The 22,347-nt window shown below is 39.9% G+C and overlaps 1 protein-coding gene across 1 annotated transcript in view; it reads right to left on the bottom strand.

The window, feature by feature from the left end:
- LOC311582256 (cytochrome P450 2C70-like) overlaps positions 1–20,820 on the bottom strand; it is a 34,724-nt gene extending 13,904 nt beyond the window's left edge. Inside the window, exons 1-4 of the mRNA XM_084755217.1 lie at positions 20,649–20,820; positions 17,696–17,858; positions 14,814–14,963; positions 1,068–1,228 (exon numbers count right to left, since the gene is read on the bottom strand). Of these exons, the coding sequence (XP_084611343.1) occupies positions 1,068–1,228; positions 14,814–14,963; positions 17,696–17,858; positions 20,649–20,816 (642 nt within the window). The 5' untranslated portion in view covers positions 20,817–20,820. The remainder of the gene's footprint in view (positions 1–1,067; positions 1,229–14,813; positions 14,964–17,695; positions 17,859–20,648) is intronic.
- Positions 20,821–22,347: the final 1,527 nt, after the last annotated feature.

The following is a 22,347-nucleotide window of genomic DNA, read 5'->3' as shown; positions in this document are numbered from 1 at the left end:
AGTTTCTGACAACAAATCTCCAAAGGGATGTGTGGGCTAATCCCACTGTCCTACATGTGGTTCATGACCCAGTATTACTAAGCAGTCCAGGCTGGCCCCAACCTTACTATGTAGCTCAGGGTACATCACTATGCCAAGCAATTTAGTGGCCTCTAAAAAACAGTAAACTACTGTTGGACCTAGAGAGATTGTTCAGAAGTTAAGAACATGCCCTGCTGATAAGAGGCCTCGAGCTCAGTTCACAGCACTCATGGGATGCAGCTCATTACCACCTCCAACTCCAGTTCCAGGAGATCCAGCACATGTTTCTGGATTTGAAGAGCACATGACACACATGTCCACAGACTCACAGACACACACAGGTAACATAACTTGAAATAAAATAAAGCCCTTTTTAAAAAAGCACTAATATTAAACAGATGCATACCAGTAATTTCAGAAGCTCATAGGCTAAATAAGATCACAACTTCAAGGCTAGCCTGGGCTATACACTGAAACTTACAGAAATAAGAATACAAAGAAATACTGCAGGTTACCAAGTATACTAAAATATTAATCTCACTGGCTGTGTTAAAAAATATGAGCCGAAGAATTGATCATATTGGTCTTTAAATGGAGAACTAACAGGTGGGAATGTGTTTGGCTAACTACTTAGAAAAATCACCTAGCAGATGGAAATAAGTTTCACCCATGTATGTTCTGGTAGGAAAGAAAAGAAAGACAGAGAGATAGAAAGAATGGAGAGAGGGAAAGAGAGTGAAGGAGATAAACAGGGGGAAAGAATCAAAGAGGGAACTGGGGACAGTTACAGGACAGAGTTCACAAGTCAGCACGCAGCCTTCTGATGGCCCGTGCCACCCTGTAAAAGTCCTTTCATGTTCCCGAGTTCACTCAAATGGGCTCACTTTGAAGCTGAAAACTACCCACATCTTCTCAGAAAGGCATTCCTTCAATAAACCTGCTATCAATCCATAAAGATCATAGCCTAAGTAGTTACTTTTGCATGGTGGCTGTACTGACTAGTGTCACAGAACATTTGCACATATATATGTAGAACTGGACCTCACCTGGATCCAAGGAGATGCTAAAAGTTTAAGGCTTATATTAAAACTCTCCATGAAGCTTAGGAATTTTTCATCACTGTAGTCAAAACGATGCTGGAAAATGACAGCAGAGATCACATTGCAGGGAACACAGGCGAGAAGATAGCTAGGGTCACAGGGAGCACCTAGAGCAAAGGAAGTTAAAAGTTGATATGCAAGCCTCATACAGACTTCAGTTTTCAAATTACAACATTTAGGAGTGGGAGCTACCTAGGAAGAATCATCACTGTGACTTCCACGGGACTGAGAGACACTTTATTCTGTGCCCCACAAATAAACTGTCTAATGTGCTCCATCTCATTTGTAGTCCACAAATATTCTCTTATTTTCACAAGGCTCTTAAAGTCCTCATTCAAAAGAGGAAAAAATAAAAAGAGATCCTTTAAATGCTTTCTTAGACCCTCAAAACTTACATTAATTTTGAACTTTTTTTTATCCAGTCATTTACCATGAGACACAGATGGTTAATTACTCAGAGCAGTTATTGTGAAAACCAGCTCTTTTAAATAAAGGAATAGTAAAAAGTTACTTCAAAACTTGTTTTGTGAGTTTATCTCTTTAAAGTCAGGTAGCAAGGTAAAGTGTTTGTCTTTCCCATCTGGTGACTCAGTAGCTCCAAGAAGATGAGACCTGATTTTTACATGTGAAGAGGAAGGAGCTATAGTTAGTCAGTGAATATCATCATAGATCTGAGAAGGATAAACCATAACAAGACAGATAATCCAAATGCCTATGGATCTACTAAAATGATACAGATCTACCCACCACCCAGATATCTGCCCCAGGCCCCTATGGTCCTGATTACCTCATTGGAGACAGAGGTTGTAGCTGCCATACAGAGCAGCATCAGCCCTAGGCTGCCAAACCCACATCAGAGAGATTTTCCTGTGGAGAAGGATCCTGAGGGACTGACCCACCTTGACCAGAAGAGTAGGGCAGTCAACCAAAAAATGTCCACAGCTTTGGCAGAGTCCAGGAAGCAAGCAAGTCATGAGGCAGCTTTGCCCAGTGGCCAGCATCATCACAGTACAAGTTGATTTGTTGTGCCTCATCTATCTTCCCTGGAGACCCCAGGATTCCTGGTAGGAGCCTGTGTGTCCGTCTACCATGGTAAGCTTATTTACTAATTATTTTCAATGCCATATTCAATAGATCTTAGAAGAGCTCAAGGACCATCTTATTCATTATACCTGATTTAGCTACTTGTTTTAAGCTAAAGTTCAAAACACATTAACTTGTGTGTCAATTATTTTTAACAGTTTATAATAAATATATAGTATATATAAGATTAGGATTACAGATTTATCCCTGTTAAGTTTAAGCCTTAAAGTTTAGAGTTTAAGATTTAACTGAAGATGCTTTATCATCAAAATCAAACTTTAAACCATAAATACAGTAAACTTGAAGGCATAAATGCAGTCCATGGAGACTGGGAACTTTCCTGATCGTTTTTATGGTGTACTATTATAGACTATCACAATGTTTGTATGACTTAGTTCATACAAAAAGCTAAACAAGTAAGCAAGACAAAGAAACTATACAAATATTACTGTGAACATGAGTAGCCCTTAGGAATTTATAAATTTTATTTATCAAATGTATCTAGATTCCTGGTATTGAACAGATAGCAAAGATAGGAGTCAAACCTTACTGAATCCTGGAGTTGTACACAGTCCTTGGCCCATAGTGCCCAGCACCTTCTGCCTGCTCCAGCATAGATCCCCAGTTTCAGGGGTACACCACCCCAGTATCCAGACCTCAGTTTCTTCCCGCCTCCCAAAGAGGAACACCTGGACACCAGAAACAGTGCCCCAACTTCTAGTCCACAGTTCTACTGATCTCCCTGTGGATAGTGGCTAAACAATAGGAGCATACAGGAACCCTGTTCCAAGATGGCAGAGCCCAGCCAGCTCTGAGTGCCAAGAACACAGCGTGGGCTCCAGAAGGAAGAAACTGAAAAGCTGACTCCTAAATGCCAGTGCCCTTGTGTTCCATGTTCCTCCAGAGAGAAGACATGCAAGCTACCACCTTGGACTTCCCAACTACCTGCACTATCCTGAAAATGACTGCAGACTCTGCAGATACACAAATGCAGCCTTCGGTTCACAGCTGTATTAGCTGTCTTAAGGAGACTTGCAGGACCTCACTGATTCACAAAGGCCCAAGAAACCCATCCAAGACCACAGACAATCAGATGGCTAAAGGCCAGCATAAGAACACAATCAACAAATACCAGGGCAATATGGTTCCACCAGAACTCCCAATAAACACTGGATATTCTAATACAACTAAAACACAGGAAAATGACCTTGAATCTATGCTTATGAAGTTGTTAGAAGCATTTAAAAAGGAATCAAATGAATCCCTCAAATAAAAACAGGAAAATACAATCAAGCAAATAGTGGCCTTCAAGACATACAGGAAAATACAAACAGGTAAAGAAAATGAATAAAATGGTTCAAGGCCTGAAATGGAAATAGAATCAATAAAGAAAACATAAACTGAGGAAATCCTGAAGATGGAAAACTTAGAGAATAGGAACTGCAGAGGTAAGCATCACTAAGAGAATACAAGAGATGGAGGAGAGAATCTCGAGCATAGAAGATATAATTGAAGAAATCAATACATCTGTCAAAATATTAAATAAAAAAAATTCTGAGGCAAAACATCCAAGAAATTAAGAGCACCATGAAAAGACTAAGAATAATAGGAATAAAAGAAAGAGAAGATTCCAGGCTGCAAGGACCAGAAAATATTTTCAAGAAAATCACAAAAGAAAATTTCCCCAACCTAAAGAAAGAGATGCTTTTAAACATGCTTACAGAACATCAAATAGACAATACCAGAAAAGAAATTCATCCCACCACATAATAAACAAAACACTAAATCTATAGAACCAAGAAAAAATATTAAAAGCAACAAGGAGAAAAGGCCAAGTAACATATAAAGGCAGACCTGTCAGGACCACACCTGGCTTCTCAAGACTATGAAAGCCAAAAGGGTCTAGGCAGACTGGGAGCAGTATGCTAACAAGTACCATGCAGTTTTTATTGCTATTGCTCTGTAGTAGAGCTTGAATTTAGGGATGGAGGTACATCTCCAGAAGGTCTATTTTTGTATAGAACTGTTTTGGCTATTCTGTTTTTGTTTGTTTGTTTGTTTGTTTTACCATGTTAAGTTTAGAATTGTTCTTTTAAAGTCTATAAAAACTTGTGGTGATATTTTGTTGGGTATTGCATTGACTCTGTAGATTGCTTTTTATAAGATGGCCATTTTTACTTTGTTAATCCTACTAATCCATAAGATTTCTGTATCTTCTGATATCTTTTTCAGTTTCTTTCTTCAGAAACTTGAAGTTCTTGTCATACAGATCATTGACTTGCCTAGTTAGAGTTACACTAAGATAGCTTATAATCTCTGTGGCTATTCTGAAGGGTGTGGCTTCAACATAAAACCAGAAACACTAAATCTATTAGAAGAGAAAGGAAACCAACCTTGAACTCATTGACACAGGAGACAACTTCCTGAACAGAACACCAACAGCTCAGGCCTTAAGATCAATAATTGATAAATGAAATCTCTTGAAATTTAAATGCTTCTATAAGGCAAAGGGTACTGTCAACAGCATGAAATGGCAGTCTACAGATTGGGAAAATATCTTCACCAATCCTACATTGCACAAGGGCTAATATCTAAAATATATAAAAACACAAGAAATAAAACACCAATAAACAAAATAACCCAATTTTAAAATGGCGCACAGAGCTAAAAAGGGAATTCTTAACGGAGGAATCTCAAATGGCCAAGCAGCACTTAAATAAATGTTCAACTTTTTTAATCATCAGGGAAATGCAAATCAAAAAACTCCAAGAATCCCTCTTAAACTTGTCTGAATGGCTAAGATCAAACACTGAAGTGACAGCACATGCTAGTGAGGATGTAGAAAAGGGGGAACACTCCTTCATTGCTGGTAGGAGTGCAAACTTGTATAAATACTTTGGAAATAAATCTGGCACTTAATCAGAAAACTAAGACTCTACCTCAAAACCCAGCTATACCACTCCTGAGCATATACCCAAAAGTTGCTCCACCATATAACAAAGACACTTGCTCACCTATGTTCACAGCAGCTTTATTTGTAATAGTCAGAATCTGGAAACAACTTAGGTGTCCCTCAACCAAAAAATGGATGAAGAAACTGTGGTATATTTACACAAAGGAATACTACTCAGCTATTGAAAACAAGGAAATCATGAAATCTGCCAGAAAATGGATGGAACTAGAAAAGATCATCCTGAGTAAGTTAACCCAGACTGAGAAAGATACACCTGGTGTGTATTCACTCAGTTATAAGCAGATTTTAGCCATATAATATAGGATAAACATACAACAAAGCACAGACCCACACAGACCTGAAAAAGACAAGTAACAAGGAGGACCCAAAGGAGGATGCTTGAATCTCACTCAGAAGGGGAAATAAAATAGACAGTTGCAGTGGTCATAGAGAGGAAACAGGTAGGAGAGTGAGCTCAGAAAGAAATAAGGGTGGAGATCCGACCTTGGGAGAGCTGGGGACAGAAGGCCTGCAGAGAAAACTAAGTCAGTATATAACTCTGGAAGAATATGAGGGGGACCATGGCTGAGACTCCTAGTAGCAGAGGCCATGGAGACTGAAGAAGATAAGACTCCTAGTAGAGGGAGGAGAACACCAATCCATCCACAAAAAATTTCAACCCAAAACGTACCCTGCCTATAAGACAGGCAGTGATAAAGATAGAACAGATAGAGCAGAGATTGAGGGAATGTCCAAGCAATGCCTGGCCCAACCCAAGACCCACCCCAGGGAAGAAAGCCAACTATTGACACTGTAAACAAACTCACCAATGCTTGAAGAAAGGAGCCTAGCAGAGTTGTCCTCTGAAAAGCTCCACCCAACAGCAGTTCAGGACAGATACTGAGATTCACAGCCAAACATTGGGCAAAGCATGGGAAGTCTAGTAGAAAAGTTGATGGAATGATAAAAGATCCTACAGGTGACAAGAACTCTATAAGAAGACCAACTTAGCCAACTAAGCAGGGCCCAGAGGGGTTTATGGAGTCTGAAGTACCAACCAAAGACCATGCATAGACTGGACCTACGCTCCCTACACAACGTAGCTGTTGAGCAGCTCAGGCTTCATGTGGGTCCTCTAGAAAGGGGAGCAGAGGCTGTCTCTAGCATGTATTCTGTTGCCTGCTTTTTGATCACTTCTCCCTGGTAGGACTGCCTTGCCAGGCCACAAGGAAAGAGGACCTAGTCCTTACATGACTCGATGAGCTGGGGTGGATAATTCGGGGGATCCATTTTTCTGAGGAATAGGGGAGGGGGGAACAGAGGAGGGAGGGTGGGAAGAGAGGAGAGAGGGGGCCATGACTGGGATGTAAAGTGAATACATAAATTAAATTTTAAAAATACATGAGTGATAAGCCTCTAAGTTGGGTTCTGTTAATAGCATTATAACATTAAGAATTTTTTTGTACAAAAACTTGATGCAAGATATTCTTGGAGACTTGTTCCCTCCTTAGTCTAAAAAGAGCTACAGTGATAAACTAAGTTATAAAACTAAGAGGTTGTATGAGTGTTGCCTTAATTGTTTTATACAATGTTTGGATCTTAACTATGTGACAGCTAGTTAAAATATCCATTTTTCTATTTATTTTTAAACAAGACTTTAATCCAAATTACATGTTCAATATTTTTAAACAAGAATTGAATCATGTATATAGTAAGTTATAATAAATATTACCTATGTACAGGTTTTTAATATTTTTCTTATAAGTTTCAGACAAAATTTTTACCATTTTTATCCATTTTTTAACCATACTCAGTGAACTTACAAGTCCTAGGTTGTGGTGGTACACACCTTTAGTGCAAGCACTGAAGAGATAAAGGAGGGTAAATCTCTGTGTGTTCAAGGCCATTCTGGTCTACAAAGCAAGTTCCAGAACAAACAGGGCTACACAGAAAAATGTTGTCTCAAAACAACAACAAAATTAAATCCTTAGATAGAGATTGTATTATAGTCTTAACAGATTTTTTTGGAGTTCCAAGATGGTGGCGCCTATCACGCACTGTATCTGATCTACTACACAGAGACCAGGGACCTGACTGGAGTCATAGAGTGATAGAACTAGAGTACACTAGGTGAGGGGGCCCCTGCACAGTGCAGACCACAGGCAGGCCTGGCCCCGGGTCAAGCAACAGCCCACGGAGGTCCTGAACCCACTTTCCAGATGCTGGCACGGAGCCCACCTGCAGACTGCAGCCAGCCTATAAAGCCCAAACACAGTGTGTGGGCTAGTGGAACCCGGAGCTCCTGGTCTGGGGAAGTCTCAGGAAAACAAGTGAATCTGCCCTTGGACCCCACCCACCCACCCCAAGCCAGTTTGTGAAGGGCCCTGGGGCCACATGGAAGCCCAGGCAGTTGTATCCACCTAGCCCAGCTAGAGCAGCTCATAGTTAAAATGGGTCCAAATCAGAGCCAGACACAGTGGACTGAGCCTGAAGACTTGAGCAGATAGAACCCAGCTTGGACAGTTCCCATGGTCCGGCAAGATCTTCCACCTTCTCAGGAGAGGCTGGACAGCCCTGAGGTGTCTATACTCTGGTCTGAAAGGCAGCCACAACTCAGTGGGTCATATACAGGCTGGGACATGGTGGCAGAGCTGCAGGGAAGCATGTACAGTTGGGAGCAATTTGCTCAGCCAGAGAATGCACCACCAGCAGTCTTGGCCCCAATACAGCTGGTCTGAATCATAGCAGTAGAGTGAAAGGGACCAGGCAGAAGCTTACCTCTGCTGACCCAGTCTGGAGCCTAAGGTGTAGAGCAGAGTCTCCAGGAGCTAAACCTAGGTCACCTGCCTGTTCCAGGAAAGAACTCCCTGATCCCCACAGGCAAGAGCCCGTGACCTGTAATCACTCACCAACTATCCACTCTCAATGACCAGTGAAGGACACCAGAAGTTACCTCCCAACATCAGAGACAACAAAATGACTAAAGGACAGCATAAGAATGCAAACAACAAAAACCAAAACAATTTCACATCTCCAGATCCCAGATATCCCAAAAAAAGTAACCCTGAGAACTCAAACACAATCAAAATACAAGAAAACAACCTTAAATAATTAGTAATGAAGATGATAATGGAAGAAACAAATAAAATCTGTAAACAAATGAAGGAAGATGCAACCAAACAGGTTGAAGACATAAAAGAGACCTACAGAGAGGCACTGGAAGAATTTCAGGAAAATATAAACAATCAGATGAAGGAAATCAATAAAACAGTTCAAGATCTGAAAAAGAAAATGGAAACTATGATAAAGGCACAGGCAGAAGAAAAACGGGATCGAGAGGCCTTAGAGAAGAAAGCAAGCAACACAGAGGGAACCTTCTCTAACAGAATTCAAGAGATGGAGGAATGAATCTTGGGACTCAAAGATACAATCTTAGAACTCGAAACAACCATCAAAGAAAATGCTAAGCCTGAAAAATTTCCTGACACAAAACACTCAATGAATCAAGGGCATCATGAAAAGATGAAACCTGAGAATAATAGACATTGAGGAAAAAGAAGACTCCTGACTCCAAGGCCCAGAAAATATCTTCAACAAAATCATAGAAGAAAATTTCCACAATTTGAAGATGTAGATGTGTATAAACATACAAGAGGCCTACAGAATACCAAATATAATAGACTAGAAAAGAAAATATTCCTGCCACATACTAAAAAACCAGAAAATATACAGAGAAGAGAAAAATATTAAAAGGAACAAGAGAAAAGGGCCAAGTAGCATACAATGGCGAACCTATCAAATTCAAACAGTACCTATCCACAAATACAGCTTTACAGAAGTTATTGAAGGAAAACTCCACCCCAAAGGGACAAGTTGCAATGAAAACTACACAGGAAATAAATAACTACACCATCGCAAAAAAAAAATCACACAAACTCTCTGCTGTAACCAACATCAAAAATAAAGGGACTTAAGAGTCACTTGTTATTAATATCTCTCAACATCAATGGTCTCAGTTCTCCAATAAAAAGACACAGACTAACAGAGTAGATACATAAACAAGATCCAACATTCTTCCGCATTCAAGAAACACATCTCACCCACAAGAACAGACATTACCTCAGGGTAAAAGGCTGGAAAAAATATTCCAAGCAAACGGTCACAAGAAGAAAGCTGGTGTAGCCATTTTAATATCTGATAAAATAGACTTTTAACCAAAATTAATCAAAAGGGATGAGGAAGGACACTTCATACTCATCAAGTGTAAAATCAAGCAAGATGACATCACAATTCTGAACATCTATGCTCCAAATACAAGGGCACCCACATTTGTAAAAAAAAAAAAAAAAAACTATTAACAAAGCTTAAACCACACATTGATGCCCACACATTAATAGTGGGAGACTTCAACACTCCACTTTCACTGAAGGATAGGTCGTTGAAACAAAAACTAAGCCAAAAAATAACATCATTAACCAATGTTATAAATCAAATGGACCTAATAGATATTTATGGAACTTTTCACCCAAACAAAAAGGATCATACCTTCTTCTCATGACTGCATGGAACCTTCTCCAAAATTGATCACATAATAGATCACAAAGCAAGCCACAAGAGATACAGGAAGATTGAAATAATACCTTGCATCCTATCAGATCACCATGATCTAAGGCTGGACTTCAACAACAACAGAAATAACAAAAGCCTACAAACACATGGAAACTAAACAACTCTCTACTAAATGACACCTGGGTCGGGGAAGAATAAAGAAAGAAATTAAGGACTTCCTGAAATTCAATGAAAATGAAGGTACAATATACCCAAATTTGTGGGACACATTGAAAGCGGTACTAAGAGGAAAATTCATAGTAGTAAGTGCCTTTATAAAAAAATTGGAAATATCTCACATAAGCAACTTAATGACACAACTGGAAGCCCTAGCAAAAAAAGAAGCAGAAGCACCCAAGAGGAGTAGATATCTGGAAATACTCCAACTCAGTGCTGAAATCTATAAATTAGAAACAAAGAGAACAATCCAAAGAATCAACAAAACCAGGACCTGGTTCTTTGAGAAAATCAACAAGATAGACAAACTGTTAGCCAAACTAACTAAAAGGCAGAGAGACACTATCCACATAAAAAAAAATCAGAAATGAAAAGTAAGACATAACAACAGACACTGAAGAAATACAAAGAATCATAAGATCCTACTTCAAAGGCATATATGCCACAAAATTTGAAAATCTAAGGGAAATGGACAATTTTCTTCAACAATTCCACTTGCCAAAATTGAATCAAGATCAGATAAATAAATTAAATAGTCCTATCTCTCCTATAGAAATAGAATCAATCCTTCATAATCTCCCAACCAAAATAAGCCCAGGGCCAGATGGTTTTAGCACAGAATTCTACCAGACCTTCAAAGAAGACCTAATACTGATACTCTCAAGCTACTCCAAAAGATAGAAATGGACGGAACATTACCAAATTCATTCTTTGAGGCCACAGTCACGTTGATACTTAAACCACAAAAGACCCAACAAAAAAAGAGATTTCCAGACCAATTTATCTTATGAATATAGATGCAAAAATACTCAATAAAATACTCGCAAAATGAATACAAGAACATATCAAAGGTATCATTCATCATGACCAGGTACGCTTCACTCCTGGCATGCAGGGATGGCTTAATATATGGAAATGCATCAATGTAATCCACCATATAAACAAACTGAAAGAAAAAACACATAATCATCTCCTTAGATGCAGAAAAAGCATTTGACAAAATCCAACACCCATTCTTGTTAAAGTTCTGAGGAGATCAGAGATACAAAACACATACCTAAACATAATAAAGGCTATATACAGCAAACTCAATAGCCAACATTAAATTAAATGGAGAGATACTCAAGGAAATTCCTCTAAAATCGGGGAACAGACAAGGCTGCTCGCTTTCTCCATATCCCCTCAATATAGTTCTTGAAGTTCTAGCCAGAGCAATAAAACAACAAAAGGAGATCAAAGGAATCCAAATGGGAAAGGAGGAAGTCAAACTGTCCTTATTTGCAGATGATATGATAGTGTATATAAGTGGTCCCCAAAATTCCACCAGAGAACTACTACAGCTAATAAATACCTTCAGCAAATTGGTTGGATACCAAATTAACTCCAAAAAGTAAGTAGCCTTCCTATATACAAATGACAACCATGCAGAGGAAGAAATCAGGAAAAACCACATTCTTCACATTAGCCACACGCAATATAAAATATTTAGGAGTAACTCTAACCAAGCAAGTGAAGGACATATTTGAAAAAAACTTTAAATCTCTGAAGAAAGAGATTGAACATGACATCAGATGATGGAGGGATCTCCCTTATTTGTAGATCAGGCAAATTAACATAGTAAAAATGGCCATCTTACCAAAAACAATTTACAGATTCAATACAATCCCTATAAAAATACCTACACAATTTTTAAAGACATTGAAAGGTCAATTCTCAACTTCATATGGAAAAACAAAACACTCAGAGTAGCTAAAAACAATCCTATACAAGGATCCTAGAAAAGATCCTCCAGAGGAATCTCCATTCCTGATCTCAAGCTGTACTATAGAGCAACAGTAATCAAAATAGCATGGTACTGACACAGCAATAGGCTGGTTGATCAATGGAGTCGAATCAAAGACCCAGAAATGAATCCACACACATATGGTCACTTGATTTTTGACAAAGAAGCCAAATCTATTCAATGGAAAAAGGATAGCATCTTCAACAGATGGTGCTGGCCTAACTGGATGTCTACATGTAGAAAAATGTGATTAGACCATGCACAAAACTCAAGTCCAAGTGGATTAAAGACCTCAATATATGGCGCACACCTTTAATCCCAGCACTAGGGAGGCAGAGGCAGGCACTGTGAGTTTGAGGCCAGCCTGGTCTACAAAGCAAGTCCAGGACAGCCATGGCTAACACAGAGAGACCTTGTCTCAAAAAGACAAAAAAAAGAGACCTCAACATAAAACCAGAGACACTAAATCAGTTAGAAGAAAAAGTGGGGAAGAGCCTGGAACACATTGGCACAGGAGACAACTTCCTGAACAGAACACCAACAGCCCAGACCTTAAGGCCAACAATTAATAAATGGTACTTCATGAGGCTGAGAAGCTTCTGTATGTCAGAAGACACTCTCAACAGAACAAAACAAAAGCCTTTAGACTGGGAAAAGATCTTCACCAATCCTACATCTAACAAAGGGCTAATATCCAAAATATATAAAGAACTCAAGAAATTAAACACTATCAAACCAAATAACCCAATTGAGAAATGAGGCTCAGAACTAAACAGAGAATTCTCAATACAGGAATACTGAATGGCTAAGAAACACTTAAAGAAATGCTCAATGCCCTTAGTCATTAGAGAAATGAAAATCAAAACAACTCTGAGATTCCATCTTACACCCATCAGAATGGCTAAGATCAAAAATTCAAGTGACATCATATGTTAGCAATGATGTGGAGAAAGAGGAACACTCTTTCATTGCTGGTGGGAATGCAAACGTGTACAACCACTTTGGGAATCTATCTGGTGCTTTCTCAGAAAACTTGGAATAGGGCTTCCTCAAGACCCAGCTATTCCACTCCTTGGAATATACCCAGAAAATGTTCCACCACACAACAAGGACATATGTGCATGTTCATTGCAGCCTTATTCATAATAGCCTGAAACTGGAAACAGCCTAAATGCCCCTCAGTTCAAGAATGGATCAAGAAACTGTGGTACATTTACACTATGGAACACGACTCAGCTATTAAAAACAAAGAAATTCCAAAATGTGTGGACAAATGGATAGAACTAGAAATGGTCATACTGAGTGAGTTAACCCAGAAGCAGAAAAGACTCACATGATATATGCTCACTTAAATTGGGACTAGCCCAAAAGGCATGTCCCACAAAAGTCTTCACTTAGCAGGAGATTGGGATAGATGTGAGGACATCCTACTGGGACTACTGGTAAGAGAAATATAGGAGATAAGGAAATAGAAGGATCCAGAGGGTCTTAGAAACCTACAAGAACATCGTGACGACTGGATCAGGGCCCAGGGGCATCTGCTCAAACTATTGCACTAACAAAGGACAATACAAGTAGTAAACATTAACCCCTACTTTGATCTAGCCAATGGACAGGACATTCTCCACAGTTATGTGGAGAGTGAGGACTAACCGACATGAACTCTGGTGCCTCATATTTGACGACCTCCCCTTGTTGGGGAGGCCTGGTGGCACTCAAAGAAAGAATAAGCAGGCTACCAAGATGAGACTTAAAGGTCCCCCTCGGTCATAGACCTAGGGGAGGGGAATAGGGTGAAAGTGGGAGAGAGGGAGGGAAGGAGGGAGGGAGGGAGGGAGAGAGGGAGGAACAGGAGGCTACAGGTGATGGAATAACAATTGAGCTGTAATCTGAATAAATTAATTAAATTTAAAAAAAATTTAAAAGAGATTTTTTGAGAACAAAGTGCAAAGAAATTGTAGAGATAAAAGAATCTTAAGAGTGGGAAGCAGAAATATGTTAGAGATAAGAGACTTGGAAGTATGGCAGTATAAGAGATTTGGGGATCATTTGTATAATGGCAGAAGCTGTTACCATATGGGAGAATTTGAAAACGGAGCCTGTTAATCTTGGGCCATTGGTCTGTGTGGAGGCCAAGCTGTTTGTGGTCCCAAAACGGGAGACAGAAGGTTGAAAAACGAAAATCTGCTGGAGGGAATTTGTAAAGGGCTCTGAGAGAGAGCGAGCAGTTGGTGGCCTGAACAGGCTTGGGCATATAGAAGTTGCAAAAGGAGGCTGCCCCCCTTCTTCCTTGGGGGCGGGAGAGAGACCTAGGAGGGCTTAAGAAAGAGACAGAGCAGGCAGCTCCAAGGGAGGAGAGGAAATTTTGGAGGGACATGAGAAAAGACTCTGAGGACTGCATGTGGGATCTGAGAGATAGCCGGCGGGACTACAGACTCCTGGAGAAGGATGAGAAAGTAGCTGAGGTGGATAAAGTATCCTTGTGATGAGAATTTCCATCCATGGCATCCCCAAGCAGAATGGGAAAGAGAGAGAAAAAATATGTTCTAAATCACAGAGGAGAGCATCCTTGCTCGTGTGACCGAGTTCAAGTAGGGCAAGAGGAGCTTCCTTGCGCAGTGGTGTGGCTTGTGTAGTAATAGTAGACAAAGCCAGCAGCTCAGGGTGACACTTATCCAGAAGAAAGAGATGAGAGGGCAGAGGAAATGAGAGGCAAGCTTTAGTAGAGATGCCCAGAAAAAAAAGGTATTAGGCCAGAGACAAGAGATGTGAAACAAGGGCCCAAGTTTTCTGTGCTACTTCCATTTCTAACTTTTTTTTTTAAATCCTGTTTTCTGTAGCTTTATCGTGTTCCATAATCACATTTTTAAAAATAATCGTGGATAATACTCAAAGTTAGTTAGGCAAAAGCTAGTCAGCTTGTGTCTCAGAAAGGCTGGCGTTAGAGTTACTTCAATGTTTGCTGTTGTCTTGAGGGCAAAGTAAACTTCCATTACATTTCTGGTTTCACGATTGTTTATAAAAAAAAAGCCTATTCGTAATAACAACTTATCTTCCCAATCTGTTAATTATAGAAAAAGATATACACCATTGGTTTTTCTCAATGCTTCAACCAGGCAAAGGGCTTCCTCCTGAATTCGGTCTTCAATAGTTTTCTTTCCCATCCCCATATCCCTTAAGGCCATGAGGGAGAAACGCCGTGTTTGCCTCCATATTTCCCCATTGCTGAAGATAATGCCTGTTGGGACAAAAATAAATCCATTATCATGAATTGTAGTTCAGTAACTCATCTCAAGAAACAATGCTGACTCCTATGCTGGCATCGCCGACATGTCTGTGTCAGCCACACCTTACCTGACACCTCCCTTAAGGCAACCTAGGATTGCACCACCAGGACTCTAGGTTCCCCATACTGAAGAGCTTGTTTCCTCCACCGGCTTCCCAAAACCTCAGTGTAACTCTGTGAATCTTTAGTCTCCTCCATTTTTCTGACAAGGAAGTTGTCAGCAAAATATTTCGTCTCTGATCACACAGATATTAAATTGTGGTGAGGCAAAGTCAGGGCTAGGTTTTTCTACTTGTGAATTTTACAAACATCTTCAGAACAACGGATCCTGGAACATGACTGAGTGGTTAAATGGTTGCTTAGCATGTCCAAGGCCTGGAGAGGAAACTGAGGGTGGGGGCAGAAACTTCAGCTTTGGAAGGGATCTCACAACTCTATGTTCCTCATATAAGGGATATGTATAGCAATTGACAAGTTGCTCTTTGTGGATTAAAATTCACTCTGCTTGCTTAAACTCTTGCATGTGTAATGTGTGATCTTTCCATCTAGAAAGTTCAATATAAATTGTCTAAATTCAAAACATGGTCAAAGTTAAAGATAACCCCATAAAAAAATAAACGTGTCAAGGAAGTCTGAGAGAACAATACAGATGAGCAGAGGCTCCCTCATGATTTGTACCAACACTCAGTTCTCCATCAGAAGACTGGGCAGCCTAATGCCAGCTCCAAAAATCAATAAATGATGTAGAGCTGATTTTCAGCTATTATTGTTTCAGCTTATGGATTTTGCTCTATGAACAAGTAGGAAATAGCTACATGATCAGTATAAATCATAATATGAATATTCACTGGTCCTCTTTCTTAGGTTGTTGACATGTGTTATAATATGCCCTCCGAGTCTTGGGCAGCATGCCAGACCCCCTGATTAGCCATAAAACAATACTCTGCAACATGCCATGTAAGGCCACAGTGCTTGGTAGGTTAACTATCATAACCATGTTTTCAACTTAGACTAGTTTTACCTAAGATATTTGCAAGAATATACTCTCGTTGTGACTTGAAAAACATCTTCACCTAAGTTTTTAAGACATTTCTAATTAGTTGAAATAGTTTCCTGGGGCAAACTACTTCTTGCACTCTCCGTTGGCTGTAGTTCTCTGTGTAGTGTTGAGGCTAAAAGGGCTTTTCTCCATCCACTTTGGCATGTCTGTTGGCGCCAACATTTTTCATCTCATATCTAGGATGTCATGTTGGTGAGACTTATGGATATAGCTTCTGACATTATTGGGAGACACACTCTCACAGCAAAATGCCCAATCCTGTGCCTCTTCCAGTCTTTCCCTCCGTTCTCCACAACATTCCCTCAGCCTTAGGTGCAGGAAAACTTTGTAGATGTTTCCATTAGGGCTGTGCCCCATAACTCTGCATATTGACTGCTTATGCAACACAAATGCTCAGCCCTGAAAAATGCATACAGGTAACAATTACATACATACATACATACATACATACATACATACATACATACTTACTTACTTACTTACATACATCTAACAGCAATCACTGTGAAGGGGAGCCATAAATTTGAAAAGCAACAATCTCAAAAATAATTTAAAGGAAAAAGTATTTCTAATATCAATGCCATACATAAACACTGAGAGCATGGTTGTGCTTTTTCTCCCATTCCACAATATTCACATATTCCTTACAAGTCTAAAGATAAAAGAGTGGATCAAAGTCTACAAATATTCCTATATATGATGGTTCCTACAATACACACATTTTTAAAATCATATAGTTCCATACTCAGACCATGAAGCAGACTATTTAAGAACTAAGGTATCTTGTCACTTTCTTTTCCTGTCTTTTGTCTTAGTATCTTCACCATTATGCTTACTGGCTGTGGTATAAAATGGGCATGCCCTAGTTACAAGTTCAAACTTAATGCTTCATGGAACAGTGTATGTAAAAATTTTTAAATGGGGAAATGATTCCTTATTAACAACACATTTCACTAATGATCACAGAGGTCAGCATGGGGTGGGAAAATGTGAGGAAAGGGAGGCAAATTCATCAGTGGATGCTGTACCTGTGTTTGGAAATATCACACCAAATGCCACTAAAATCTACTAATGCATGTTAATCAAAATTTAGACAAGCATAAAGAAAATGAAATCACATTTATAGGAAAATGAAAGTATAAATTACTATCCCAAAAAAAAGAAACCAGACTCTTCAAAAGAAATACCAGAATTTTTTGTTTATAGAAAACCTAGATGAGTGTGTGCATGTTTGCGTGTTTATGTGTGTGTGTGTGGTGGGGGGGCTGTGTGTGTGTGTGTGTGTGTGTGTGTGTGTGTGTGTGTGTGTGTGTGTGTACATGACTACATATGTGTACAGTGAAAGAAGAAAGCCCATGAGGAAGGAAGAAGGGATGTGTGAGGAGGGGATATGTGAAAGCTGAGATTGGGGCTACTGGGGAGAAGGGAATCAGTATGAGGGACAGAGTCAGGAACGAAGATGGCCACATGACAAAAGCAAAATGTTTTTCATATGCTATCTTGTTTTGCATTTTTACAAAATTATTCATGGGTTTATAAGTGCTTGAAGTTTCTCAGTTTCCTTCCCTATTTAGCTTCATTGCCACCTGTCCAGTCCTGAATGTGTCCCAACACAGCGCCGTACCTAATCCTTGGCGGACTTTACTGAGTAACGACGATTGCATTTTGCCAGAAAACTCATCTCCACGGTCAACCAGAGCTTCCTTCAGTGCTTCGTAGCCATGCAGCACCACAGTGGGCTTCATGCCCAGATACACAGTGAACACAGGGCCATACTCTTTCGCCAGCTAGAAACGAAGCAGGGGTGATCAGTGAGGGAAATAGTCTCCTTCATACCAAAGAGGTATTTTAATAGTGACCCACTCGTTGACTTTAAATCCCATAGTTTAATAAGAAACAGCATTTAAATAGCCATTGTTTTTATGCTCTTGCCTACCTGGTTCTTACTACCTGACAGAGACTGTGATACACATTTGCTCAAATTTTACTTTTACCTTTTCCAGTCAAACCTACATTTGCATCAGATTTCTCTTCCTGCCTACTCTTACAATAAACAATGTAATTATCTTCCTGGGAAAGGGACAGTTCTCTCAGTCAACCTACCTGTACACTAATACTCATCTCCCATCATGCATTCTGTATGTCATCTTTACACTGAGGTCTCTGAGGTTTAAGAGTACTAAGAACACAGCGGGATAGGCATGCCTGCTCTCCAGACTGTACCTTCTATATGGCTTTACAAATTTCAGTCACCCTTAAAACTTGCTGCACACACAGAGTGTGGCATCTGATGCCAAGATGTCATTCATCACTGTTTAAAGCAAACACAGTTAAGTAACCTGTGAGGACTCATTGCTTATTCAAGAAATAGACCGCAAAGCTCAGAGAGACTTTAAAACTTTCCCTAAGCTAATTCAGAGCTCCCAATGCAGGAAGAAGGAGCTGTTGGGGCAGCAGTGCTCTGGTGGCTCACTGTCTCATGAGAAAGCTAGACTTCTGGTCCTTCCTTCAGGTTTCAGGGAGTGACTGTCATGTGAGTCAATGGTAGAGAAATCATTGACTCATTATCCAGAATATTTTATATAAGAACTCTCAGAATTACTTGGTTATGTCCTTGATGTCAAGTAATTATATCCTCTAGAAAAGTTTAGACTTGAGAACTTATGCATTAGTAGTTTTGTAACTGTGCACAGTTCCATCTGCACTTCAGTTCATCAGAGAATAATTGCTGTACTGAGAAGGGACCTGGGACAGGATATGGACACCAACTATTCTCCCCCTGACAGTGTTACAAATCACTTCCTGGATTCAGTTTCCTTCTATCTCTACATAGAGCACAGTTAGGGGCTGGCTTGGGTTTGCATTAAAATTTGCTTTTCATTCTTGTGCTAGGGAGATGGTTCTGTGTATAAAGCATTCGCTGTGCTCATGTAAAACCAGGCACAGTCATGCACACGTGCAATGCTAGTACTCCCACTACAAGAAGGGAGAGACACACAGAAGCTCACAACCAAGGAGCCTGAGATGCAGAGCAGTGACTGACAAATGACACTCACTATCTCAAAAAGGCATGCAGGTAAAATACCCACGACTGTCCTCTGACTGTCCTGTACTTACTGTAGTACATGTGGGCCCACACTCAAACACACAAATGCACACACATGTAAGTGCATGCACATATATGTATATTCTACACACTCACATTCACTCTTGACTTGGGCCTGAAGATTTCTGATAAGTAACTAAAATCAGGGTAAATCTTAATATCTCTGCTTTCAGTTCATAGCCATCTCCTTGACTAAATTGAAAGTGGTTCAATTACTGTTTTACTCTGAGTGTCGGCTAAGTAAGCACTCAAGTGTTTATCCTAAGAGGCTAATACTACTGCATAAAGGTTGAAACCATTGATGTAACTGAGGTCCTCTCAAGCTCACAGATTCTGTTTTAAGCCTCTACAGTGGCACTGGAAGCCTTTAATGATTATCCCAAACCAGGACAAACAGCAGAGCTCTACAGGCATCTCATTCTACAAAGAAGATTCCCCCTAACTGAGGGCAGTCATCTCATCAGAACCAAAGTGACTCATCCAGAATCCTAGGAGATTGTCTTTGAGCAGTTTAACAACTTCCAGAACACAAATTGGATCCATTTCCTCAGCAACAAATGGGCATTGTACTCTGTCCTTAAGAATTTTCTCAACATTGATAAAACTGTGCTGTGCAAATCCAAACAACAAAGCCTTGCCTTTGTTTTTCCACCTATTAAAAAAACATCAAGTTCCTGTCTCACAAATATGTCTGTCAGATGTGTTGGGCCAGAAGGCTGAAGAAGATGCTCCAGCATTATAGAGACTTTTGGGTGACTGCTCACATAGAAAATTGTCTCTGTCATCTTTTCATGTGGAAAGCTACTAACCTGCACTCAAGGCATACTCAGATAATCAAGTTTACTCCTTCTCAAGTCTCTAAGGGAGCTGAAGACCAGGTAGCTTAGTTTTACAATGAAGCTTAATTGTTTAGGGGTTAAGATGTTTTTAGGTCTAGATAGGTGTTTTAAGTTGATAATGACAAGATATGATGTATATTTATTTACATTCAGAAATTTGGATGCACCAAGATAGGAAAGATGTCTTCTTCAAGGCTGTCAAATACAAATAGCCAAAACACTAAGAATGTAACATTTATATAATTCTTGATTGTGTCATGGTTCTTCTTGCCATAGATAATCTATTATATATGTGTGTAATAATATAAATATATATGTACAAAAATAAAATAATTAAACAAAAAAATAATTTGCCAATTAACAGAAAAAAGACATCAAGACTGTCAACACAAAGAAAACCTCTGAATCTCTTTCTATCAAAGTAAGCCACAGTGATATTAAGCATCTTTCCTTGCTGTACTGTTAACCTGCATACCTACACTTATTTTAAGACAAGGAAACAAAATTAGTCAGTTGAGACCCCAAGTATCAGACTGCAACATCTGCTTGCAGTCTAGGACCACATATTATTTGTACTGAGGATGTATAATTCACTCACTGAAAACCACTAAGAAAAAGTTGGTCACACTTACCATACCCAGAGACTTGCTGATATTTTTAACATCCACTTGGAAAACATTTCCAACAAATGGTAGAGGAATGGGTCCAGGTGGGAGCTTCCCTTCACCATGATGCTGATTCCATAGGAAAAGAAAAATCAAACAAGAAAGGCAAATACCCAGGAAGATGAAAAGAGCCATTGCCTCGCTTACAGTAAATGCACTGGAGAGCTTACTCCAAGGGTCTATAAATGCTGCTCCAAAAAGTACACCGTGTTTGGACTTTGAGTGTGACCTTTTTATCTTTAGTATACTTTGGCCTGTTTAAACAAAACTGCCAATTTCCAAACATTACATTTCAATGTGTTTGCTATTTCAACATAACTCTCCCTTCTTTAGAGTGTAATATGGATGGCTATGTTTTTTCCTTTTTCTTTTTATTCACTTGTCTCTCTTGCAATACATCCTGACCACAGCCCCCAGTTGTTTTTCACACCTCCCAGTCCTACCACACTACCTCTCCTCCAGATCTACTGCTCTTCCAATTCCCTTCAGAAAAGAGCAGGCCTCCCAGGGATATCAACCGAATACGGCATAACAATATGTAATAAGACTAGACACAAACCTTCATATCAAGGCTGGATGGGTCAACCCACTAGAAAGGAAAGAGTCCCAAGAACAAGCAAAAGAATCACCATTCAGTCTCTGTGAGCCCCTGTGAGCCCTGCTTAGCTGATTCTGTGGGCTGTGTTCTCCTGGTGCCCTTGACCCCTCTGGCTGCTACAATCTTTCCTCTCTGTCTTCCTCCGAGTGCTTGAGCTCTCCCTAATGTTTGTCTATAGGTTTTTGCATCTACTCATAACAGCAGCCAGAGGAAGCCTCTCTGACACCAGTGATCCATGAGTATAGCAGAATGTCAATAAGAATCATTTCATTGGTTTTTTGTTTTTTGTGTGTTTGTTTGTTTGTTTGTTTGTGTTTGCTAGTTGTGTTTGGTTCTACCCTAGGTCACTGAGCCATCCAGCTTCCAGTTTCCAACCATGCATGCTGTGTCAGGCAAGGATTGCCATTCCTGGTGATGCTGGCAAGGGTTGTCATGGTGTTCATGGACTTTATTTACAGCACCAAATGTCAGGTTGATGTCCGTGGTCTTTACTGCCACAAGAGACCATGCTGAGATCAGTGGCACATGCTGACGCCAGGAACCATGTGGATGTTCATGATTCATGCTGTTGCCAGAAATCATGTGTAAGTCCATGATCCATGCCCCTGCTGACTCTAATGGGAAAGGGGGCTACTTTTGCCATGGTATTAATGACTACAGACAGAAAGGCACTGAGGAGAACTCTTAAAAATGTAGTAAGTAGCCAGACATGATGGCACACACCTTTAATCCCAGCACTTGGGAAGCAAAGGCAAGCAGATTGCTGTGAGTTCAAGACCAGCCTGGTCTATAAAGTGAGTCCAGGACAGCCAAGGCTACACAGAGAAACCCTGTATTGAAACACACACACACACACACACACACACACACACACACACACACACACACACACACAAATGTGGTAAGTATGTTAAAGTGCAGCTTTACAGTATTGATAGCTTTTGGCAGGGGTGCAGGTAAGGAAGGATTTTGTTTTCCTTAAGGGCCTGGCCACTGGAGTTTGACCATGATTCAGTCGTATATAGGCAATACAAATTGAACATAACTTTCTTCTTCTTCTTCTTCTTC

This window comes from Acomys minous, assembly GCF_964271855.1.
Source record: "Acomys minous genome assembly, chromosome: 2".
Lineage (NCBI taxonomy): Eukaryota > Metazoa > Chordata > Mammalia > Rodentia > Muridae > Acomys > Acomys minous.
Note: the sequence above shows the minus strand (reverse complement) of the source record. Positions and strands in the feature narration are given on the sequence as shown.